General features: G+C 42.6%; 1 protein-coding gene across 2 annotated transcripts in view; it reads left to right on the top strand.

The window, feature by feature from the left end:
- The window catches only part of SMAD9 (SMAD family member 9), a 37,047-nt gene that overhangs the window by 11,735 nt on the left and 4,220 nt on the right, over window positions 1–21,092 (top strand). Inside the window, exons 2-6 of one of the 2 annotated variants that reach the window (XM_039696651.1) lie at window positions 1,930–2,557; window positions 8,975–9,232; window positions 12,001–12,138; window positions 13,924–14,145; window positions 18,326–18,582. In XM_039696651.1, the coding sequence (XP_039552585.1) occupies window positions 2,146–2,557; window positions 8,975–9,232; window positions 12,001–12,138; window positions 13,924–14,145; window positions 18,326–18,582 (1,287 nt within the window). In that variant the 5' untranslated portion in view covers window positions 1,930–2,145. The remainder of the gene's footprint in view (window positions 1–1,929; window positions 2,558–8,974; window positions 9,233–12,000; window positions 12,139–13,923; window positions 14,146–18,325; window positions 18,583–21,092) is intronic. The other variant, XM_039696652.1, reaches the window with a different exon arrangement.

Here is a 21,092-nt window from a genome sequence, read left to right on the forward strand (position 1 = left end):
GTAGAGCAGGGAAAAAAATCTGGGATCTGAAGTTTCTTTTTGTATGGTGGGACAGGTTTCCACAGTTCTGTGGAAATGATCTTTGACTGATGAAGGGCATGAGCAAGGGGTGTTCTTCCATGCTCTTCAAGAGTCTCTCTTGTCAGTTGAGGACAAATGGACACACACATAGGTTGGTAACGTAGAAATTGCATAAGCCAGAGCTCAGTGCTCTGATGCCTTCTGCCTGAAGGTGTGCCTGTTCTGCTTTCCTGTTCTTTAGTTCTTCTGTGCATATTTTCATGGTGCTTCACATACGATAGTCTTGGGGAAGAGCAGCTGCTGCTGCCAAAGAGTTGCTTTCATGTTTTCTCCTCTGTGGGACCAAGTGCTTCCATCCTCCTAGTGCAGTGGAAGGCTTTTGAGACTTTGAGTCCCTTCCCCTACCATTGCTGCTGTTGTGGAGGAAGGGAAAAAGCTTGTTATGTTTCCATGTATCTGCATTTCTCAGGGTGATGGGCATCTCAAAGGGAAATGTAGTGGCATAGGGATGGGCATGAGAACCAAACAGAAGAGCTGGGAGAAAAACAGCTCTAGGCAGTCCTTGGTCCTCAATAAACATCACAGCCTGCCCAAGAGGCTGTGCTGCCCTGGGTCATGTGTGCTCAAACTACAGCATGCTCCAGAGCTCGTGGTGCCGAGGGTATCCGAGTATGCCAAAGAACCAGTCTTTGGGATTGGCCTCCTGTCTCACTGTGTTGTACCTGTGCTTGCACACAGTGTCCCCAGGTGCCCTTTGAACTCTTACAAGGCCTGTACATTTAAGGAAATTGCACAAAAATATGCTTTGTGAAGCTCTGCCACTCCCTGTGCTGGCCAACATCTGTCTCCTCAGTGGCTGCACCTAAGTGGTGCTGAGGACTGTGTGCAGGCCTTTATTGGTGGGGCAAAAAGGTCCACAAGAGTGGTCTGGGGTAGTCATGGAGCTGCTCTTCTAGAGGCATCCATTTGGAAGCTGCCCCATCTCCTGTTTTAAGTGCCCTCTGTGTAGTTCAGACCTTTGGACTTGCTATGCACAGGGGTCCATGAAACATATTTGAAGCAGTAAATAGCTTGACATACAAGGACATTTTTTCCTCGGAGTTCCAGTCAGTGGAAATATGTAATTTTCAGCTAAAATTAGACTGGCTCCAGCTATATGAAAAAAAAAAAAAAAAGGAAAAACCCTCAGAACTAAACTCTTTCTGTTGGACTTTGTCAGATGTAGCAACTCCTAGCAAAAATAACGCAGGAACCATCCAGCACAAACTGTGTCCAAAAGTCTGTGATTTGGATCCAGAAAGCTGTGAACTGTTGAAGACAGAGAAATAGACTGTAAAGGCTTTTCTCTTCCATGTAAGAAAATATAAATAAATTTAGAGATTACTAGTAAATCTTTCAAAAGCCTTAAATGAAATCTAGGAGAAGTTTAAATTAATTTTGCAGTTAATATTTTATAACTCTTGACAGTACCGTGAGATTGGAGTGGCAGAGAACGAGTTGAAATCCCAACAGTGTTCTACTCATTGCTTCCATAGAATTTGATATTACAGATTTATTTTCATAGAAGATGATTGAGCTGAACCTCCAGCTACCAGCATATAAAAGAGAGGGTAAATTTTCTTTTGTACTAAAAATAATCTTAGTCCTGCAACCATTTTCCTGGTGCATTAAACTCTAAACACAAATTGAAGTGACTGGATACTTTAGAATTTCCATGGTCCAACTTTACAATGAGTGGGGTGGATAGTGTGGAAGAGAGGCTTGAGCCCAAAATAAACATTAAAAACCAAACAGAAAACCACTGAAAATTAGCTACACATTTTGAATGATTTCTTTTCAAAACATTTTATTGAAGGAACAATGGAAATAGTGTGTGAAGCCTAACCATGTATTGTGTTGCTGTTCCAGGCTTCATCAGCAGTTTCTTGATGTTCGGAAAGTTCTGAGACCCACCCACTGTCTTGTAACCAGTGCCTAAGACTACAAAGACGTACGTGTGAAAGAACTTCTCTTCCTTCTTCCACTGAAGGAAGTGTCCAGCACTGTGGAAACTCCGTGCAGGCCTTGCAAGGCAGGAGAACAGTTTGTGCTTCCGTTGACACTCGTGTGCAATCTCTGCTTCTTATGCACTCCAGCACCCCTATCAGTTCCTTGTTCTCCTTCACCAGCCCCGCAGTGAAACGACTGCTGGGCTGGAAACAAGGAGATGAAGAAGAAAAGTGGGCAGAAAAAGCTGTTGATTCCCTGGTGAAGAAATTAAAGAAGAAAAAAGGAGCCATGGAAGAACTGGAGAGGGCTCTGAGCTGCCCGGGTCAGCCCAGTAAATGCGTCACGATCCCACGTTCCTTGGATGGGCGGCTGCAGGTGTCTCACCGCAAGGGGCTTCCCCACGTCATATACTGCAGAGTGTGGCGCTGGCCTGACTTACAATCTCACCATGAGTTGAAACCACTGGAATGTTGTGAGTTCCCTTTTGGCTCAAAACAGAAAGAAGTGTGCATCAACCCCTACCATTACCGGCGGGGGGAAACCCCAGGTAATTATGTCATCTGCAAATGATTCGCATCTCTGTGTTAGCTCTTGCTCCGGCAGGTCTAATCTTGGTGCGTCCTACAGCAGTGCTCTGAAATGTGAAAAGGCAGGCTCCATCTGATGGAAGGATCTTGGGTCTCGCCCTGCCTGCTGCTATCATAGCTCTGGCAGCCAGGACTAGGGAGGGAGTAAGGAGCCCCTCTCCCGTTGGGGTCTGAGTCCCGCCGGACCCCTGAGGGCACCCGGATCTTGTCCAAGGTGCTGAAAGCAGCTTCCTCTCCGTGGACGTGGGTGCTGAATCCTCCCCATCTGAACTGGTGGCCATTTGCATGAAGTCTGAGCACCAGCCTGGCCTCACCACCGTGGTGAGATTTATGTCTCATTGAAATCCAACAGCTGACTCATTAAGCCCCAGGAAACACTAGCTTTCTCTTTAAAGATAAGAATTGCAGTAAAATGGCACATTTTGCAATGAATACAAAACCAGGTCAGTTGATTCTTCCTAAAATACCTGGTGGCCTGCCTTAAGTGGGATTTACTTACCTAAATGGAGAGTTTATGTGAAATAAATCCACCAGGTTCCCATAAAAATTTGAAAATTTCTACTGATAATCCTCTTTGGATTTCACTAAAATCTTATGCCCTTACTGAAAAGTCATTTAATTGGGCTTTATGTCAATGAAACAGCTGTTAAAAAATTGTAGTGTTCAGTGTTGACTTCTATAGGGATCTTGGAAAGCAGGGCTGGCAAAGGTCTTGAGCAGTCATCCTGTTTTCCTCTCTCCAGACTCCCAAACCAAACCAAATTACCAGGTACGTTCCTGACAGATATTTTCCTAATGAGCTCTAAAAATCCCATGTGATAAAGGCTCTACAACCTCCTCAGGCAAGTGAAGCTATTGCTTTGCTATCCTTACAGTTCAAAATTATTTCTAATGTCTAACCTAGCTCTGCCTTACTGCCAAAAATCACAGTAATTTAATTTACTAATGGATACAGTTGGTAAGTGTATACTTTTTATTCTGAGATTACTCCTTGTCTGGCATGAACTTTACTCTGAGGTGACATTAGGATCAGATAAGTGAACTGTGGGATGTTTCTTTTCACACAGATGAAATAAAGGAAAGACATTTGTTAACATTTGTTAAACACCAGGGGCTGCTTCCTCTTCTGATAATCCTTCCAGTGCAGCAGAGCTCTCACTGTGAAGTTGTATCCAATCTGCTGTAAACATTGTCAAAACTTTTATATTTTACAGCTACACTGACTGGTGCTTGTTGTCAACAGTTTTCAGGTGAAAGAGCTAATCCCATGCCTTGCTAAAGTAAACTCTTCAATAATTTAAGAAAAGATGCTCATAAAATATCCCATCTTTTGTTTATTGCACTTCTTTATTTGCAGGCTGAAGTCTTTAGTGTCTCCTCATTTCTTCTGGTGTAACTTCAGTGCAGTTAATGGAGTCTCCTCAGTGCAGTAGCTGACAGCATTGAACAGTGCTGATTTCAACCCTGGTTTTCTCATCTGTTCAGTGCCAGCTAACAAACACTGCTAATGGAATGGTCCAGCAGCTGCTAAATGGCTGTCAAAGCTTGCTGCTCTGATCCTGAAAGTTAGAAGCTTTCAGCTGTGAACATGTCTCTATTGTTTGTCTGTGCAGCAGACTGGCAGTATCTGGGCTAGTAAAGTAGAAGGGGACAAGGTGCAGTTCTGGGTCTTGCTGAATTGGTAACACAATGCCAGGAACAGCTTTCACCCCTGTGGACTCATGTGGACTAGCAGCTCTCAGACTGCAGGGGTTAGCCCACAGGAGGGATTTTGGGTATGTTGGACTTGGCCACCTTGTTTTGGAGGTGAAAGTGAGTGAAGCTGTGAGGACACAAACTGTGCTGTGCCAGTTCTCCAAGGAACCAGGAATTGTTCTCAGGCTGTTGTATTCACTCCTACAACTCTGCTTACAGGGACAACTCAGAAGCTGAAGCTCACAGCTATAGAATAAATTTGTATCATATAGCAAAGAGTGCAACCCTCTCAGGTGTTCTGGGGCAGCAGCAGGAGAGAGAACTTGCACCACTGCAAGTGGTGCAATGCAGCTCCAGTTAGAAAGCAGTGCTGCAAGGAGGTGTTAGCAAGGCAAGACAACAAATGAGCTTCATGAGAAAGTGGCAGCAGTGAGATCACCACAGAAAAGGCTGGGAGTGGTTGATTTAGGTGCTGGTCTGTTTAAACAGCAGTTCTCTTTAAACCTCAGGAAATCTGCATCTTGTCTGTTGGTGATCTTGGGCTTATATGAGATTCTCTGAGTTTCATCCTCTGGAGCTAAAGAATCTCCCACTGATTAAGTCAATGATGTATTTTTTTATAATCCACATACCAGTATTATTTTCATACAAATGCCCACCCTTTCAGAGATCATTTTCCATCACTGCAGTCTTTCTTGCTGAGTCAACCACTCCATGACCAGATCCATGAACTTTAATCCAGAATGAATGAGTTGTGTCAAAGATGGGAGGGCCTCATCCTTTCTTTGACAGCCTGGCAAATCCCTAGAGCTTTGAAATCTGGTCAGAGATTCAGCGATTTCATTACCTCTGCTCTGTCCTCAGGCTGTCCAGTCCCATTTTAGGTTCTGCTAGGAAACTCTGCAGATTACACATGACTTTTATTGCTGCTACAACTTCTCAGGTCTGCTGAATAGCAGGTGCCACTTAGAAAAAAAAAAGAAGAAAATATTTCCTCTATGTGTGCAACATCCTGCTGCAGAGAGGAGTTAGGCCACCTAATCTGAAGGAGGTAGGTATGTTGGTTATGCTCTGCTCCCCCTTCATTGTTGCCTTCAAAGAGCTTCTCAGAAGTCTGGTTTGTTGTCAGTAGAAGCTGCCTAAACATGTACCCTATTGTTTTTATAAGAGATCCTTCATATGTAAGTATTGCAAATTTGAGGGTGCACCATTGCTGTAGACAGGAGAATTTTTGACTTAGACTAACTGACTGCTTTCAGGAAGGCTGAGTGTGACTAATATGTGAAAGCCTCCCAGGTGGAAAACCACCTGATGGCTTCACCGTTGGCCGTGTGTTTGGGAGTAGTCATGGGCACAGGAAAGAAATGGGTTTCACTGAAGAGCAGTTTTCAAAATTAGTAAACTATGCAGAGATGGATTAATGTGTGAGAAATCTCAGTGTGGATGTTGTACCTAAAATTAAAATGAGGCAGATAAGTTTCCTTGATAGCATCTGAAGTCACAGCACAGCCAGGTTCCCAGCAAGAACTGTTGAAGCTAAAGGGAGTGGGAGAAAGGTATGAAAAGCAGTGGCAGGACATAGGACATGACCATATTTGTCTTCAGTTGAGCAAAGATCATCAACACTTCAGCATGCATAGAAGGAAGGATCCACCTCTGGCTCTAGGCGGACAGTAGCATGTAGAAAAGGACCCCAAAGAGTGTAGAAAATGTGGGTAATTTATGAGGACAGACAGGTCCCAAAATGCTCAGTTACTCAGTTTTATGCCTCTGGTCACACTTCCTTCAGAGTGGTTGAGACCTGGAGAGTGACATGCTACCAAAAGAACAAGGAGAACAAGGCCCTGGGGGATATTCTTAGCCACAAACAAGAACATCTTGGAATGCCTCCCCACCACAGAGGCTTTAGCCCTCTAGGCAGTCACAGAATAGTCAGTGGAAAGAGTGAGTGAGGTGGCAAAAAACTGTTCAGCAGAGCAGAAATTAAGAGTGCCATGGTCAGAGCTGGGAAGGAGTTCAAGGCTTGAAAATTCTTCCTGCTGACTCACTCAAGGCAAATCAAAGGCTTTCCCTGGCAAGCGCTGTTCACACATCCAGATTCTCAGCTTTCATTTAGAGAAGGAGTTGAGTTCTCACAGGGCTGAAAGCAGCAGCTCCCTCAGCTGTGGTACCCACAGTGAGGTGTCAGCCTCTCAACACTGCAGCACATTGCTGCACACAGCTGCCCCTTGCTCAGCACCTCTGCTGGGTGCAAAGGCATCACCAGCTCCTCATTTTTGAAGTCAGTGAGAGCTGGCTGATCAGCAGAAGACCTGACAAGCATCATACCAGTTTCATGGAGCTGCTGTGCAAAACTCCAGAAGCAGCAAAGGAAAACTCCAGAAGCAGCAACAGCTCACAGCCTGGAGCTGTTCGCAGGAGCATGGGATGGGAGGAGTACAGCTCACCAAGACCATATCTGCAGTGATGGTACCGGTCTTGTCCCAGTACATAGCAGTAAAATATTTTATTCCTCTCCACTGACTGTGAAGAGATCCACAGGGGACTGGGCAGTGCATGCCAGATGTGAATACTTGTGTTCCTATACATTGCCTGTATGAGTCCTCCCTGGATGTTTAAAGCTAAAAGAACAGTGAAGAAGCAGAAATACCTTTCTCTACCAAACAATTTAAGAAAGTGGCAGCAGACCTTTTATGCCACAAATAGGGGCATATGAGAGGCAGAAGGAAAGAAAGTAGTCTCCAGAGCACCAATCCTTGTTCTGGCCAGAGGCTAATTAGCAATGCATTGGGCCAGAGAACCATGTATGTGTGGTGTCTTAACAGGTATCCCAGTGCCTATATTCCTGGGCAGGTGAGAAGATAACTTCTGCAGTGAACTCCTTGCCATCAATCCAATCTTTTGCGTAATGTTAGGGCTCAGTTCTTCAGGTCATGGGTGACTAGTAAATTCCCAGTGGTATATTCCAGTGGGTGGGCAGACAAGTTGTTTAACCCTGCCTCTACTGCAGCATGGTGCTACATTGAGCAAGAAGCTGTAAACCCATTGTTAGTACCAGGCACTATAAATGCCCCAGCTCTCTGAGCAACTGATGTGCATTCCAAGCAGAGTCCCTGCAGCCTCTTCTCATGCACATGTTTTGCATTATCTATACATTATTTGCTTTATTCAATAGCAATTATTCCACTCTTTCATTAAGCTGGATAAATGAGAGTTTGCTGTAATTAAAAGTTGTTAGCTAACCTACCCAAAAATAATTTGCCTTACCTAGACAGCCTTTTGGCCCCCAGCAATATGTTAAAACATGTTCAAACTGTATATTCCCATCAACATTTAAAAACAAGAGCGTACATTGCTATTTGTTTCCATAAACTAGTAAGCATAGACTGGAAGATGATGTGCTGCTGGGTTTTAGGCCAGAGGAACTCTGGATACTAGGTTAGTCAATATAAGGCTTCTGAATTGTCTCTGATGCTGGGACAATTCATCCTTCTCACAATAATTCTAATTTCTTCCTTATCTTCTTCGATGGCTTTTAGATCTGCATGATACCAACTGGGAATTCATTCCCCCTACTTGTATTGAAAGCCTTAACTAAGATAATTGGGCACTATGTGAGCTAGTAAATAATAGAGAAATCTTGGGGTATGGGAATCACCCATTGTAGGGGCTGCTCTCCACACTAAGGACTATGAAAGACACAGTTAAAGCCTCAGGTTGAACTCTCATATTCAAAATTATTCAGCAAGCCTCCTTGTGTTCCAGGCTAGGGACTACATCTTCATAGGTATCTCACTAGTCAGGATTTTCAAAGTGTTTTGAGTCTTAATTCTACTTTTGCTTCTCATATGTCAGAATCCAAAGTAAGTTGGATCAGCTTTGGGTTTCTCAAAGGGACCATTCTGTTAACAGCACTGACAGTGAGATGAAAGTGAAGAGAGTTTGTGGATGGGCAGTACCTTCCAATAGACTAATTTTTAAGTGGGCTAATTTGGATTTCAGTTTTCTGGCCTGCGTTTTTCATGTCTTAAATACCAACCACTGACATATGACTTCTTATGCTAGATCTTTTCTAACTATATTGCAAGACCTAAATTGATATTGCTGCAATGTTTGAATTGCCATTTACATTTCCTTTCAAAGATCCCACTCTCTGTCTGGCAGCATTTTCAAGTACCTGACAACATTTTAGATCTGGTGTTTAGCTTCAGGTCTGTACTTCCTTTTGCCCATCTGTAACACACTGATAGGAAAATATGCAGTGTATTTTAGAGTACTATTAATTCTTATTAAACTTGGCTGTGAATTTGGCACAACCTGGTGGTAATATTTAGAAAACTTCTGATTTGTTCAGTTTTTGAAGAAGGGAGGAACAGATAATTTTGAAAGGGAGAGATGTACTGCCTAAATTTCTGCACGCCGTATTTGTGAATTTTATGGTATCTTTCTCAAGTCAAGATTCCTTATTTTGCATATTCAACTGCTGTAACTTCAGATCTGGAGAAAAATGTCCAAGAATTCAGCTTTTGAATCTTGGGTTTGGACATGTTTGTTACTCTTCAACAACTTGTATACAAAGAGTGATATTTGAGCAGCATGGAATATGCCTCTTTTTAACTTACAACAAGATATACTTTCAAGAACACAGCTTTAACCATTTTTTCTGTTGTTTTTGTTTTCAGTGCTACCTCCTGTACTCGTTCCAAGACACAGCGAGTTTAACCCTCACCTCAGCCTCCTTGCCAAGTTCCGAAACACTTCTCTGCACAGCGAGCCACTGATGCCACACAATGCCACTTATCCGGATTCTTTCCAGCATCCTCCATGCACCCCTTTCCCATCATCCCCCAGCCACATGTTCTCCCAGTCACCTAACAGCATCAGCTATCCCAACTCACCAGAAAGCTCTTCTGGACCAGGAAGTCCCTATCAGCTCACGGGTAAGAATGAGCTTTGGGACACCCTGACTGAGGCATTTGAGGTCAGGTGACAATTCTGTGCTCCCCCCAGACTGTAGCTGCAGATTAAACTGGAATTTAGACTTGGAATTAAACAGATTAGACTTGGAATGTGATTTCTTGTGACTGTCTCCTGTATGTTGTATCTCAATCCTTCTGACAGATACTTGAGAGACTGAGAACTGTAGTCATCCTGCTCCTAGAAGTGCCTGGGTGAGATGTCATGATTACTCTGGAGAAAAATTGAGGAGAGAAGCAGGTGTGGCAGGCCACCTTCTGTCCAAAGCTGCCCATCTAAGCTTCTGGTGCAATTCATGGAAAAGAGCACTTGCAAGACCTAAGTTAGGGACCTAGGATGGTCAGGGAACCTCTAGAAACTCCATCAAGGAGACAGGATAAAATGGGGAAACTGGTGTGCAGAAAGTTTTTAAAGTTTATGGCAATCCTACTGACTGTATACATTTCTGAAAGTTAAGGTGTTTAACAATCTAGCCCAACACTTGGGGAAGTAACCAGGCAAGCTCCTATGACTTTGGAACATGTTCCACAGTTCTGAGATTAGAAGGCTTATGTCACTCAGATTGTTTGTGTTGTGAACTCCTGACTTAGTTCAGCTCTAATTACCTGAAAATTTAACTGTGCTTTTGCTGTTAATGCAACACAGCTAAGAGCTAGTTTTAATATCAAAACATGGTTCAGATTCACTTCAGCACTTTAACTTTCAAATAGTTTCAGTTATGTCAGCTTTTTCACAAAGATGAATTCAGGGCAAAATCTTGTAATTTAAGATTTTAGTGTCTCAACTATGAAGCATTTAAATGCAGGTCCTTAATGATATGCCTATTTCATTTTAAGTGCAAGAAAGATGTTTATTTTACAAGGTTTTTGTAGCATTTGAACTTCCTTTTAAGTTGAATACTTTCAACACAGTGTGATTTTTTTCCTTCCCTCTTCATTCATTGAATGTGCCTTCATTCATTTCTCCTCTAGATCTGTATTTCTGATTAAATCATATTTAGCAACACTGAAACATTTCATCAAGTAGCAAGACTTGTTTGTCTTCTCCAATATTTTTCTTTCACCTGTGTGTAACTAAACTGGATTCAGTGGAGCTGGTCCTGACAGGTAAATCAGGCCCATTCCAGCTGTGTAATGACTCTGACTCGTGCATTTAACTGAACTTGGGACCTTGCAAAGCTACTTAATAATGGAAGTGGCTCAACCTGAGCTTCAGTATATCACAGCACACGGCATACTGATAGGCATGATTTGCCTGTGTAACAATCAGGGATGGAAGGCTATCTAAAGCAAACTGGAGTTGCATCAAGAACCTTGAGAGGGATTGCTGTGACCAAATATAGATGTCAACAATGCAGGTTTCTGCATCTCATGGAATTTTCTATACATTCCCCATAACCCATGGAGGAAAACAGACACTCCTAAAACACAATTCATTGCATCTTCTTGTATGTGTCCAGTACATTGTGTCTGCAGGTTCCTATTTTGCTTTATTGGACATTAGGAGAGCTAAATGTGACTAGGAGTAAACATCAAAAATACCCATATGGCATGTAATTCCGAGATTATATTCCTTTCTGTAACTTATTTTCTCTTCCACTATTTCTTGATTTTGTTTTATTGTTTTTTGTTGGAGGGTTATGTCATTTAAGTGTTACAAGTATCATACAGTGTATGAAATTCCTAGGTTTTGAACAGTGCTTAAATAGAATAACATGGCTTATTTGTACGATTCAGTGGTTGTCTCATGATACAGTTCACAGTTATCCACTCTGGGTCAAGTTGCTCCGTTTTGAGGGCCAGCCAACAGACCCCAAACACCAGAGGGAATTTCAGTCTGGAACCAAGATAAACCATTCATAAAGAGGCCCTTGGTCCTGCAAGCTTGTATATGGCTATAATTTTCATATAAGCCCCTTGAATTTCTGTTCAAATGAGGCAAAACTATACACTTTTAGTGCTTATTCACTGAATGTTGTCATTTTATAATATGAAAATAAAATCCTTTTTAATTTGGCTTTCTAAAGCCTCCAGCCTTTCTGTGTAATCCCCACTGTAGGGTCACCTTCTGTTTTCTAGCTCATGTTGCTGTAAATGAAACAAATCAAGAGCAGAGCAATTGTGACTTGATACTTTTCCTCCCAATGTTTTCATGACATATATTGCTCTTTGATGGGAGATTGAACAAACCAGGAGAAGGACAGACTTCTCTTGTAGGACAGAGGAAAAAAGAACAAGTCCGGAGGGAGTTTCTTCAAGTCGGATTTCTATAGCTTTCCATAGGCTTTTTTTACAGATTTATGAAGAAAGAGCGCTTTCTCCCAGAGGATCAAAAAAAGTTAGTTTCTGCTCTTAAATGGTCCTCCTCAAGTTTTAAATTAAAGACAGAATTCTGGAAATAACGGATGAAAGTGCTTTACTTTCTTAGGGTAACAACTGGTGTTAACAGAGAACTTGATTTCACATGGGTCTAGGCCTGAGGCACTGTTGTGACCATCCCTCTCTCTTTCAAGTACTGCATGTCCAACATGACAGCTTTTCCTTCCCATTTTTGCTGAACATTCAATGGTCTTAATCTAGAGACTGAAGGGAGGCCAGATTCAGATTTGTACTTTTTCCAGTCTTCTCGAGCCAAACAGTAGTAAAATATTCACCAGGAAAAAACCAGGAGGAATTTACCAACATACTGACTTAGGTGTCATTCTTCCTTTCTTTTTTCTTTCTTTCTGTAGTGGAAACTCCACCTCCACCCTACCATGCAAGAGAACCTCCAGGAATCCACAATGGACGGTCAATGGATGCAATAGCTGAAAGTCAGCTAGTGCTGTCTTTGCCCAATGGAGGTAAATCTGCCGATGGAGAAGCTGAAAGTAAATACCATTTGTACTATTCTTTAAATAAAAACTTCTAAGAAAAATAATTGTTTTAAAAAATTGTTATTTGCACAGGAAGGGTTGGTGATCTGTAATAAGTTTCAGGCAGTTTTGCAGTAAGGCTGTGTGCTAGACCCATCCATTAGCTAGCAGGATAGGTTGATATAATATTTCCATGAATTATGTGCAAAATCACAGAGTTTAGACATTATTTGCATCCGTGGACTATTACAGTTAAAAAGCTGTTAATGCAGGCAAACACTGTTATCTACATTGTAAAGATAAACATATCAAATCAGGGATGGTGGGGCAATATAACACACAAAAGCGTTATCAATATCAGACCTCATTTCTTTATCACCTTCAGCTCTAGGTTTTCAAGTACTTTAAAACCTTATGGTAGGGACCTTTTTACTGCCATCTTTGTATGAATGTTATGTTACTGGCTGGCTAGAAAAGAAAAGGACATGTTCTAATGGAATAGAAAGATATTTTGACACAACACCAAAGTCTTTGTTGTCTTATTTAGTGGGAGAGGCATTAATGGTCAAAGAAGGGTCTGGGGCCTGCTTGCACCCCTCAAAGCAACTTGGTGACCTCTCCAGCACAGCCTCTGCTACCTTAGGGCTAGTACTGGCTAGTACTGATGCCCCCACCATTCAGAGCCCATTGCTGCAGAGTAGGAAGGGGAAATGGAGTTCCTCTGCTGGCTTTTGCTTGGGCTTCCTGCTACTGCAGTGAAAAATCACTGTTGTTCTTTTAGTCCATCATATTGTGCTCCTAAAGAAGTGTCATTTCTAGAATGAGGACTGAACACTGCACACACACATGCACATTAAAAAAAATATTGCCAGCCTTCTGAAACAGTGAGGAGTGTGTATGTGGCATGGAACTGGAGCAGAAGGAATGTGAGGGGATAGTGCTAATTATGGATGGGGACACAGAATGGCCAGATAATAATAAGTTATCAGACACCAATACTTATAAATAAATTGTCAAGCTAGTTTAATCTCTTTATCACAGCCTACCATCCCTGATCACTAGCCTAGTGAATATTAGTTGGAAGTTTATTAGAGGTTATGCACAGAGGTGCTCTGGGGGCAGGCGGGCTCACATGCCTGTGGTGAGCAGACAGGATAAAGTTTCCTAATAATTCCTGTATGACAAATGAGGCTCAGAGATTCTGTTACATTTTTGAGTCTTTCTCTGTCTCTGACTTAGAAAACCTGGGCAGGGATAGATCCAAAAGAAATGACCTTGCTGACATTCCTGCTTACAATCCCACATGGAAGCGGAAAGCCTGAAAGCGTGCAAAAATTGGAGTGATTTATTACTTCTGAACTACAGAGTTTGGTATTAGGCTGAAGGCCTAATACCAAAAACTTGGCTCAGTTTTGACTTGCTTTGAGCCCATCTGTCATCCCTATCTCTCTACTGGTGCAGAGCAGATGTATCCCTTACTATTTTCAGTGTATAGTTCGGGCCCCAATTCAGCGAGGAATGTCAGTGTGGCTGATTTAATGGAGTGGAGTTTCCACTTTTAAGAAGTGGGGCTCCTCGAGGCTTAGAGTTAAGCTGATGCACCAACCTTTTGCATGTTTGGGACTTCAGTCACAAAATCAAGAAGCAATGGAAGCTGCTGTTGGGATAAAGTATGACATAAGTGACTGTTTAGATGAAGAGATGGGGTTTGAGAGTGGGAGGGAATGAAAGAAAACAGAGAAATATTGTTTAAAAAATATTGCTGAAACCTGAGCAGCTGCTTAACTTTATTTCTTACAGACTTTCGGCCTGTTTGTTATGAGGAACCCCAACATTGGTGCTCAGTTGCCTACTATGAACTCAACAACCGGGTAGGGGAGACTTTCCAGGCCTCCTCTCGAAGTATCCTTATAGATGGATTTACAGATCCTTCAAATAACAAAAACAGATTCTGCCTGGGTCTACTCTCAAATGTAAACCGCAATTCTACTATAGAAAACACCAGGAGACACATAGGAAAAGGTAAGAGGAAATCCCCTCTCCTCAGGAATAATATTCAGAGCTCAGAAGATCCATGCATTGCATGAACAAACCTAGCTGATTCATCAGATGTGCTTGCCTTAAAATCAAACCTCTGACATTACTTCTGAAATAGAAGAAAAGCAGAAGATTCTTTTCTGACGGGATAACAATCAGCAGAGTAACTCCTTACAAAGGCTATTTACTTGTCCAGCAAAGAGAAAAATGTTGTTTATAGTTGTGTGTTCTAATTTAGCAGTATGTATTTTCATTTTATTTATTAGAGCTTCTGGCAACTGGGAATATTGCCATTGAAATGCCACTAAAAGGATAATTGCTGGTGCCTCAGGGCTGCTTCTCCTCCCACCAAATAACAAAGAGAGATGGATGAAACACTTAGTAGTTGAGTTACTTAGCTGAAGAACTCTGGTAGAATTGTGTTTGTATCTTTCCCTCCCCTGCCCCCCACCAGTCTGATTCCCTGCTTTGTCAGCTTTTCACGAGTAAAACTAAGGTTTGTATTCTCCTGCCAGTGGCTGCTGGTGCAGCTCTGTGTGCCCCAGCTCTGGTGTACATAGAGCCTCAGCATGCAGTGTGACATGCCGCTGGCGCCGAGCACGAGGAGACCACACCTGGACATACATGGCCACACACACTTCATCCCAGCTCCCCAGGGCTGTGTAGGGTTTGATATTCTCCCACTACTTGCTGTTGTTTGTGGTGGTGAGTCAGAAGCCCTGTGCCAACCACTTCTCCATGCAGATGAAGCTTTGCCTGTTCTGGTACATCCAGTCTAGACTCATTATCTTGCCAACCCAGCCTCTCACCAGTAGCTGCCTGGGAATGCATTTCCCACTGGGCTAATTAACTCTAATTGTTCCACTCTTATTATCTTGTCAACCTCACCTCATTTCCCAGGCCTAGAGCAATATTTTAATTGGCTCATGATAGTCTAGTGTTGAATGACTGAATACGAGGAACCTCTGAGACAAATGTGATGCATTTTTTGCAAACAGCAGTGAACCTGAAGGCTGGAACAGGCAATGTTGTGCTAAGCTCTTGCACTTTTCCCCAGAATGAAAAACACTTATGTTGCAGATGCTACAAGTGTGTGCCATAGTGGTTCATTTGTGTGGAGTGCAAATGTGTTGTACATCTAGCTCTAACTTACTTAGAAAATAAAGCAAAGCTTTACACCCTATTAGTGTAAGCTGTCAGAGGGATGTAGATCAAAGATGAGCCTGGCCCTAAAAGAATGACGAAAGATCCCAGCTGTCATTTGGCAATGTTACAGTCTGTGACTTTCTGCCCCAAAAGATAAGGAGACAGAACAGAAATAAAGTTAGGTAAATGCTAATGGTCTTCATCCATTTAAATGTGAAGGTCTGTCTTAATTGATTAGAAGTCTTTTAAAGCCCTACACTAGGAATGTGCCCAAGGGAAGGGAGCAGGTTGGCCAGAGAGGAGCTTAATATATCAGAGGTCCTTAATTTTACTGCTCTTCCCTGTTCATGCAAATCCTAAAAAAACATATGTGAGTGGAATAGAAGCGGCACCAGTGCAGGCCTGCAGAGGAGCACAGAGCAGCTCCAGAAGCCCATAGTGCAAAGGCATGGTGGACAGATGAAAGCTGCTGAAATGGATACAATTGTCACATGTTAACACTGGAGAAAAAAAGAGTGAGTAAACAAGATTAGCTCAGTAGGATAAGGATATGTGATTGAATTGTCATCTAGAGTATCAGCGTGAAACCATTTCCTGGAAATACCACATCAAAGCTAAAAACAATCCGGAACACAATGCAACATCTACGAGCAATTGGACCTGTTTCAGCAGTCAGACTTCAAGGACAAAAAAGTAACTTTCAATCAGTGTCAAAAAGATGTGGATGCTTGGAGGCTGCTGAATTTTCAGTTTTTGCAGAGGCAATGAAATACCACTAAAACATACGGACCTTTGATTTGGTCTTCTACAAATATGTATTTAGTTGCCTGGTTTCCTTTAGGGTGCTTTCCTCTGGTGAATGAATGCTAGAATAACAGGAATACACACTGATTAGTGTTGTATTTACTGCTTTTAAAAAGCTAACAAGAAGGAAACAATTTGTAACCTCTGTTTTCAGAAGTGGCATTGATGTTTTTGTTATTGTATCACAATGTTTGGGCAATGCCTTTGAAAGCATTCATTTTTTTCAGAAAATGGGTTACTTAATATACTTTGAAAACTCAGCCTTTAAAATTTTTCACCTTAGCATCCCCTGTGGTGACCTTAAGTCAGTAGCTACTCCTGAAGATTTGAAATGTGTTGCATATTTACGTCCTTATTCTTATCTCCCTACCCTCTGTTCTCACTCCATCTGATTATTTCAGACAGCTATATGGACTCCATCAAGATTTTTTCTGTCCTTCCCTTTTATCCATTTCCATGGGAAGGAAAGCCAAGTGGTAACAGCCATGGTGTGCAGCACCCCACAGTACCTGGTTCAGGTAGAGCTGATGCTTTCCTGTTTTTGCTGTTCCCAATGCAGCACCACAGTGTGCTCCGAGCCACAACCCTGCCACTCGCAGCTCATTGCAGATCTTGTGGCTGCTCAGAAGTCAAGTGATGGCTTGAAGACAGACTTTAAGGCTCCCATCTGAGTCACCCTGGAAGACTATGGGAGAGTGTATTTTTTCCCAGATTTTTTTCCCACTCAACCTGCTTTTCCCCTGCCATTCCCACTTCTGTTTTAAGGCTGGTTTGTCCTAAGGATGTGCTGCTGCCCTTGTTGTTATGACTGCAGAATGATGAACAGACTGGGAATATGTAACCAGTCATTGTTTGTATGAAAGACAGCAGGAATAAAACTAATTACAGCTGCATTATTAAAGCACAGTTACCAGTAGCTTTGCAGGCAGTCTACTGAGGCTCTGTGAACATTTGTGTGTGTTTGAAGAGCATACCTAGTATTAGAGAGGAGGATTTTATTTTTATTTAGTGGTGGTTTTTACAAGAACAAAGAACTGAGTTCTTACACCACTCTTGGCCCTGGGAAGGGTTCATTTCCCCTAATCTAGCCATGGGAAGAGTGACTGTCTGGGCATTTTCACAGGATACCTTGTCCCCCTCCAGGTTGTGGCTTCATGTTCACTTTTCGAGCAGTAAGGATCCCCATTGCCACACTTGTACTGATGAAGATCTCACAAGATCTCACTGAAAATAAATTTTGTTTTGTTTGTTTTTAAGTTTATTAGCTGGTTCAGTTCCTCAGCCTGGACAGCAGCCCAATCCTCAGCTGTTGCTGCCAGCATGAAAGCAGGTGTGTCAGCAGGGGCAGGGAATGGGATAGCCTTTTCAGCACCTGCACAGCAGACTTCCATGGCTTTAAGCTGGCTCTGAGCCTGCACGCTGTAGCAGATGGAGTGAATCATCTGGTCACAGTGCCTCTCTCTGTCTATCAGCTAAAGGAGGGATCTACACAGTTATCATCTTACAGATGATCCCCAAATTCAAGGGTGCTGAATTAGCCTAGGATAAATTCTCCCACCAACTCAGGTATGTTTTCATGCAAGCAGATATCCTTGGTGGATCAGAGTATTTGAAGGGATAGAAGTTCTTCCACCTTAATTTCCCCAAGTCACAGTCAAAATTGGAGTTAGTATTGGTAAGTCACTTGGGCACTGAAAATTTCAGAAGAAAATCAGTCATTTTCTTGCTAAAGGTCACTTGGAACAGGATGTGATGAGTAAGTCACATCATGTAAATGCAAATACATGGTTCTGATGTGGCAGATAAAGCAAAATACAAAAAAGTATTTTAAGTACACATCATGCTGTGTTTTAAATGGGTGGCAGGAGGATCCTGTAGTAAAACAACAGCGTGCAGTGAAGTGGGTCTTGGCCAGTGAGCATTTGCTTAACAGTGAGAATACATTTAGCTGTGTAATACAACAGTGATTTTTCAGGTCTTGGATAGTTTTGATTGATGTTTAGGATATTGCTGACATGTGTTTGATGTTTATTTATGTATATTTTGTCATAAAGTACTATGCTGTTAGGTACAAGTAAAGCAACCTGCACTCAGAAACAAAGATCCTGGAAGGATCCTGGACTTGTATGCCCAAACCAGTAAAATAATTAATTACTGGCATAAAGTGTGTTGTGAACAATGGAGAAATAATATGTTACTTTTTTTTTTTTTGAAGGTGTTCATCTCTACTACGTTGGTGGGGAAGTTTATGCTGAATGTGTCAGTGACAGCAGTATTTTTGTGCAAAGCCGCAACTGTAACTACCAGCATGGTTTCCACCCAGCCACGGTCTGCAAGATCCCCAGTGGCTGCAGCCTCAAGATCTTCAACAACCAGCTCTTTGCCCAGCTCCTTGCCCAGTCAGTCAATCATGGTTTTGAAGTGGTGTATGAGCTGACCAAGATGTGTACAATTCGAATGAGCTTTGTCAAAGTAAGAATTCTTTGTTTTCTCTTACATCCTTGCTTTTGCTTTCTCTTACATCCTTTGGTGCAAAACTAGATCCCATCAAATCTGTTCCAAGGGAGGATGTAGACACCCAACTTTCAAATAGCAATTCATACTGCCTGCTTTCCAGTATTGCCTTAAACTTATAGGTGCTCAAAATCAATAGCTTTTGTGATCAACCTGAAAATCTCTTAGATTACAAAATTTAGGTGCTCCATAGACTCCCTGTGGAAAATAGGCAGAGAATGCATGGGTGTGTTCCCCCACTGATTGTTCAAAAAGCTCAACTCAGATGGGCTCAACCTATAAATGTTGTAGCATATCTTAGGCAGTTGTGATCTCTCCTATTGTTACTGGTTTGCAATAGAGCTCAACAGAGCCATTGATCTGAAAAGAATGTCCTTATGTATTTAGGCTAATTTGCAGTCTCACCAGTACCACAGACTGGTGTATATTGTCTTAATCAAGAAACACTGAGTCCTTCTTCATCCCTTACTGAACTTGCAGAGAATTGTTGCTTGCCATCTGCCCAATCCCTGACAAATATTGTCTTACTTTCTGATGAAATTCACTCTGGCCAGCCACATAACCAGAAGGGCTTCTTTCAAGCAGAACAGAAAACCCAAAAGAACATTTTACCTTCCCCCTGTTATTTGGAAGAGGCAGGAGACTACCAAATCCATTACTGGATTTGTCCTTCATATTTGAATTTCACATTCTGACTGCTCTGTGGGAAATCTATCAGTCTTTGTGGGACTTTTCTCAAATCTTCTGAATGACCTTCTCACCAGAACAAAATCTCTCAGCTCCTTTTGGCACTTAGGATTTATTTTCATGCCTGTTGTAGCATCTAACCCCTGAAGAATGGCAAGTGTTTCAAGATAGTTTCCAGATGATGCTAGACCAGCTTTCTGTAGTACTGCTGGGGAGAGATGGCAGCAATGTTCAGCCTGTAAACTAGAGCAGATGCACCATTAGAAGCTCTCAGTCCTGTTAGGTAACATAAAAATGGCTTAAGTATGTTCCTTTGTCTTGCAGATTTGTTTTTACACAAATTACTGAATTGAGATTATTGAATTGTCATCTAAGATACCAAAAAGTGCTTGAGGCTCGAGTCTAGTTTCCCTAAGTTCTACAGAGCTGATGAGTTGAGTCCTACATATCTTTCCAGTCTAACTTTTTCTAGCCATCCTTGAGGACCTATCTTCTTAAGTCTTCAAGAGCATTAAGAATGTTCTTTAATATCTCCCAAGAGTCCAAGCCAAAATCTCCATGACCATGCTGTTGCTTTGTTCTTGGGAGTGAACTGATATCTTATTCACATATGAGCATTAGGGCAAAAAAAAAAAAAAAGAAAGCAAGAAACCCAACAAACAGCATTTTCTTTAATGGAAGACATGAATGGGCATGTTGTTTGTAAAGGCAGTGTAGCCAGTTACACAATATTTTGATTATCTCAGCGATTCAGGGGCAAGCTCTTTGATGTGTTATCTGCCTCCATGCCCAGCACGGCAGCAGAAATGGTGGTGTTGATGCACTATATAACGCTGCTGCCATATTATCACCTTGCTTTGTTGAAATAATAGCAGCTATTATTGTGCCTCAGGCACCAGAAGACCAGTTCAAGGAGTTATTTTGAACTCTTTCCCATGACGTCTGGAAAATTGCTATGCAAATCTCATCTAGGCTCTTTCTTCCTGGCCTGCAAATACTCTTTCCTGTATTCAGTCTTCCCAAAATATATCCCTCCCAAGGAGTGAGCCCTCCTGCGTTCCGTCTGGGGTCAGGAGTGATCCTGGATGTTGGGTATGCAGTGCCCAGCAGGGCCTGTTGTCTGTCAGAGCCATAGTCCAAGAGAGCCCTCGTGTGCAGGGCAGTGCTGTGGCTTCTCCACTGACTCGTGTCCAGATACTGCTGGTCACCTACAGCCCAAAGGGCTGGAGACACTGCCTCTGACCCCACCAATGCTTGAGCTGCCAGCTGGGAGGCAGGGATAGGTAGGGACCAAGACATGAGAAACTTGGCAGAACTGTACCATCTTCTGGATGCAGTACATGGGACAGAGGGAGGTGAAGGTCTTGTCCCTTCTGAAGCCCTTTTTGTGCCCACAGAGCAGCTGAGAGTAGCTCAAATGTGGGTGTATCATCAGTGAGAGCAGCTTCCATCCACTGAGCACTGCTGGCAACTAAAGCAGGATGGCTCTTGCCCCCTCTCCACAGCTGAGGCAGCTGAAGCACAAAGGGAAAAGTAGGAGAGTGTTTCCAAGCTGAGGTCTGAACGTGGTTCAGTGGTTCCCACATTTCCCTGGGTCTTGGGGCTAAGGGGAACTTAGAAAGCTCAGCACTCTGAGACATGGAACCTAGGCTGGAGAGAGCTGTTGCCCCCTGCAGGTGGGAAGTGTTGGCAGGAGCAGCAGGACCCATGAGGGTACCAGTATCCTGGTGGAAAACACCAGTGCAGCTTTGAAAGTTGTACTCACTTCATTGCCTCAGTAA

This window comes from Passer montanus, unplaced genomic scaffold, assembly GCF_014805655.1.
Source record: "Passer montanus isolate IOZ18808 unplaced genomic scaffold, ASM1480565v1 scaffold99, whole genome shotgun sequence".
In the NCBI taxonomy this organism is placed as follows: domain Eukaryota; kingdom Metazoa; phylum Chordata; class Aves; order Passeriformes; family Passeridae; genus Passer; species Passer montanus.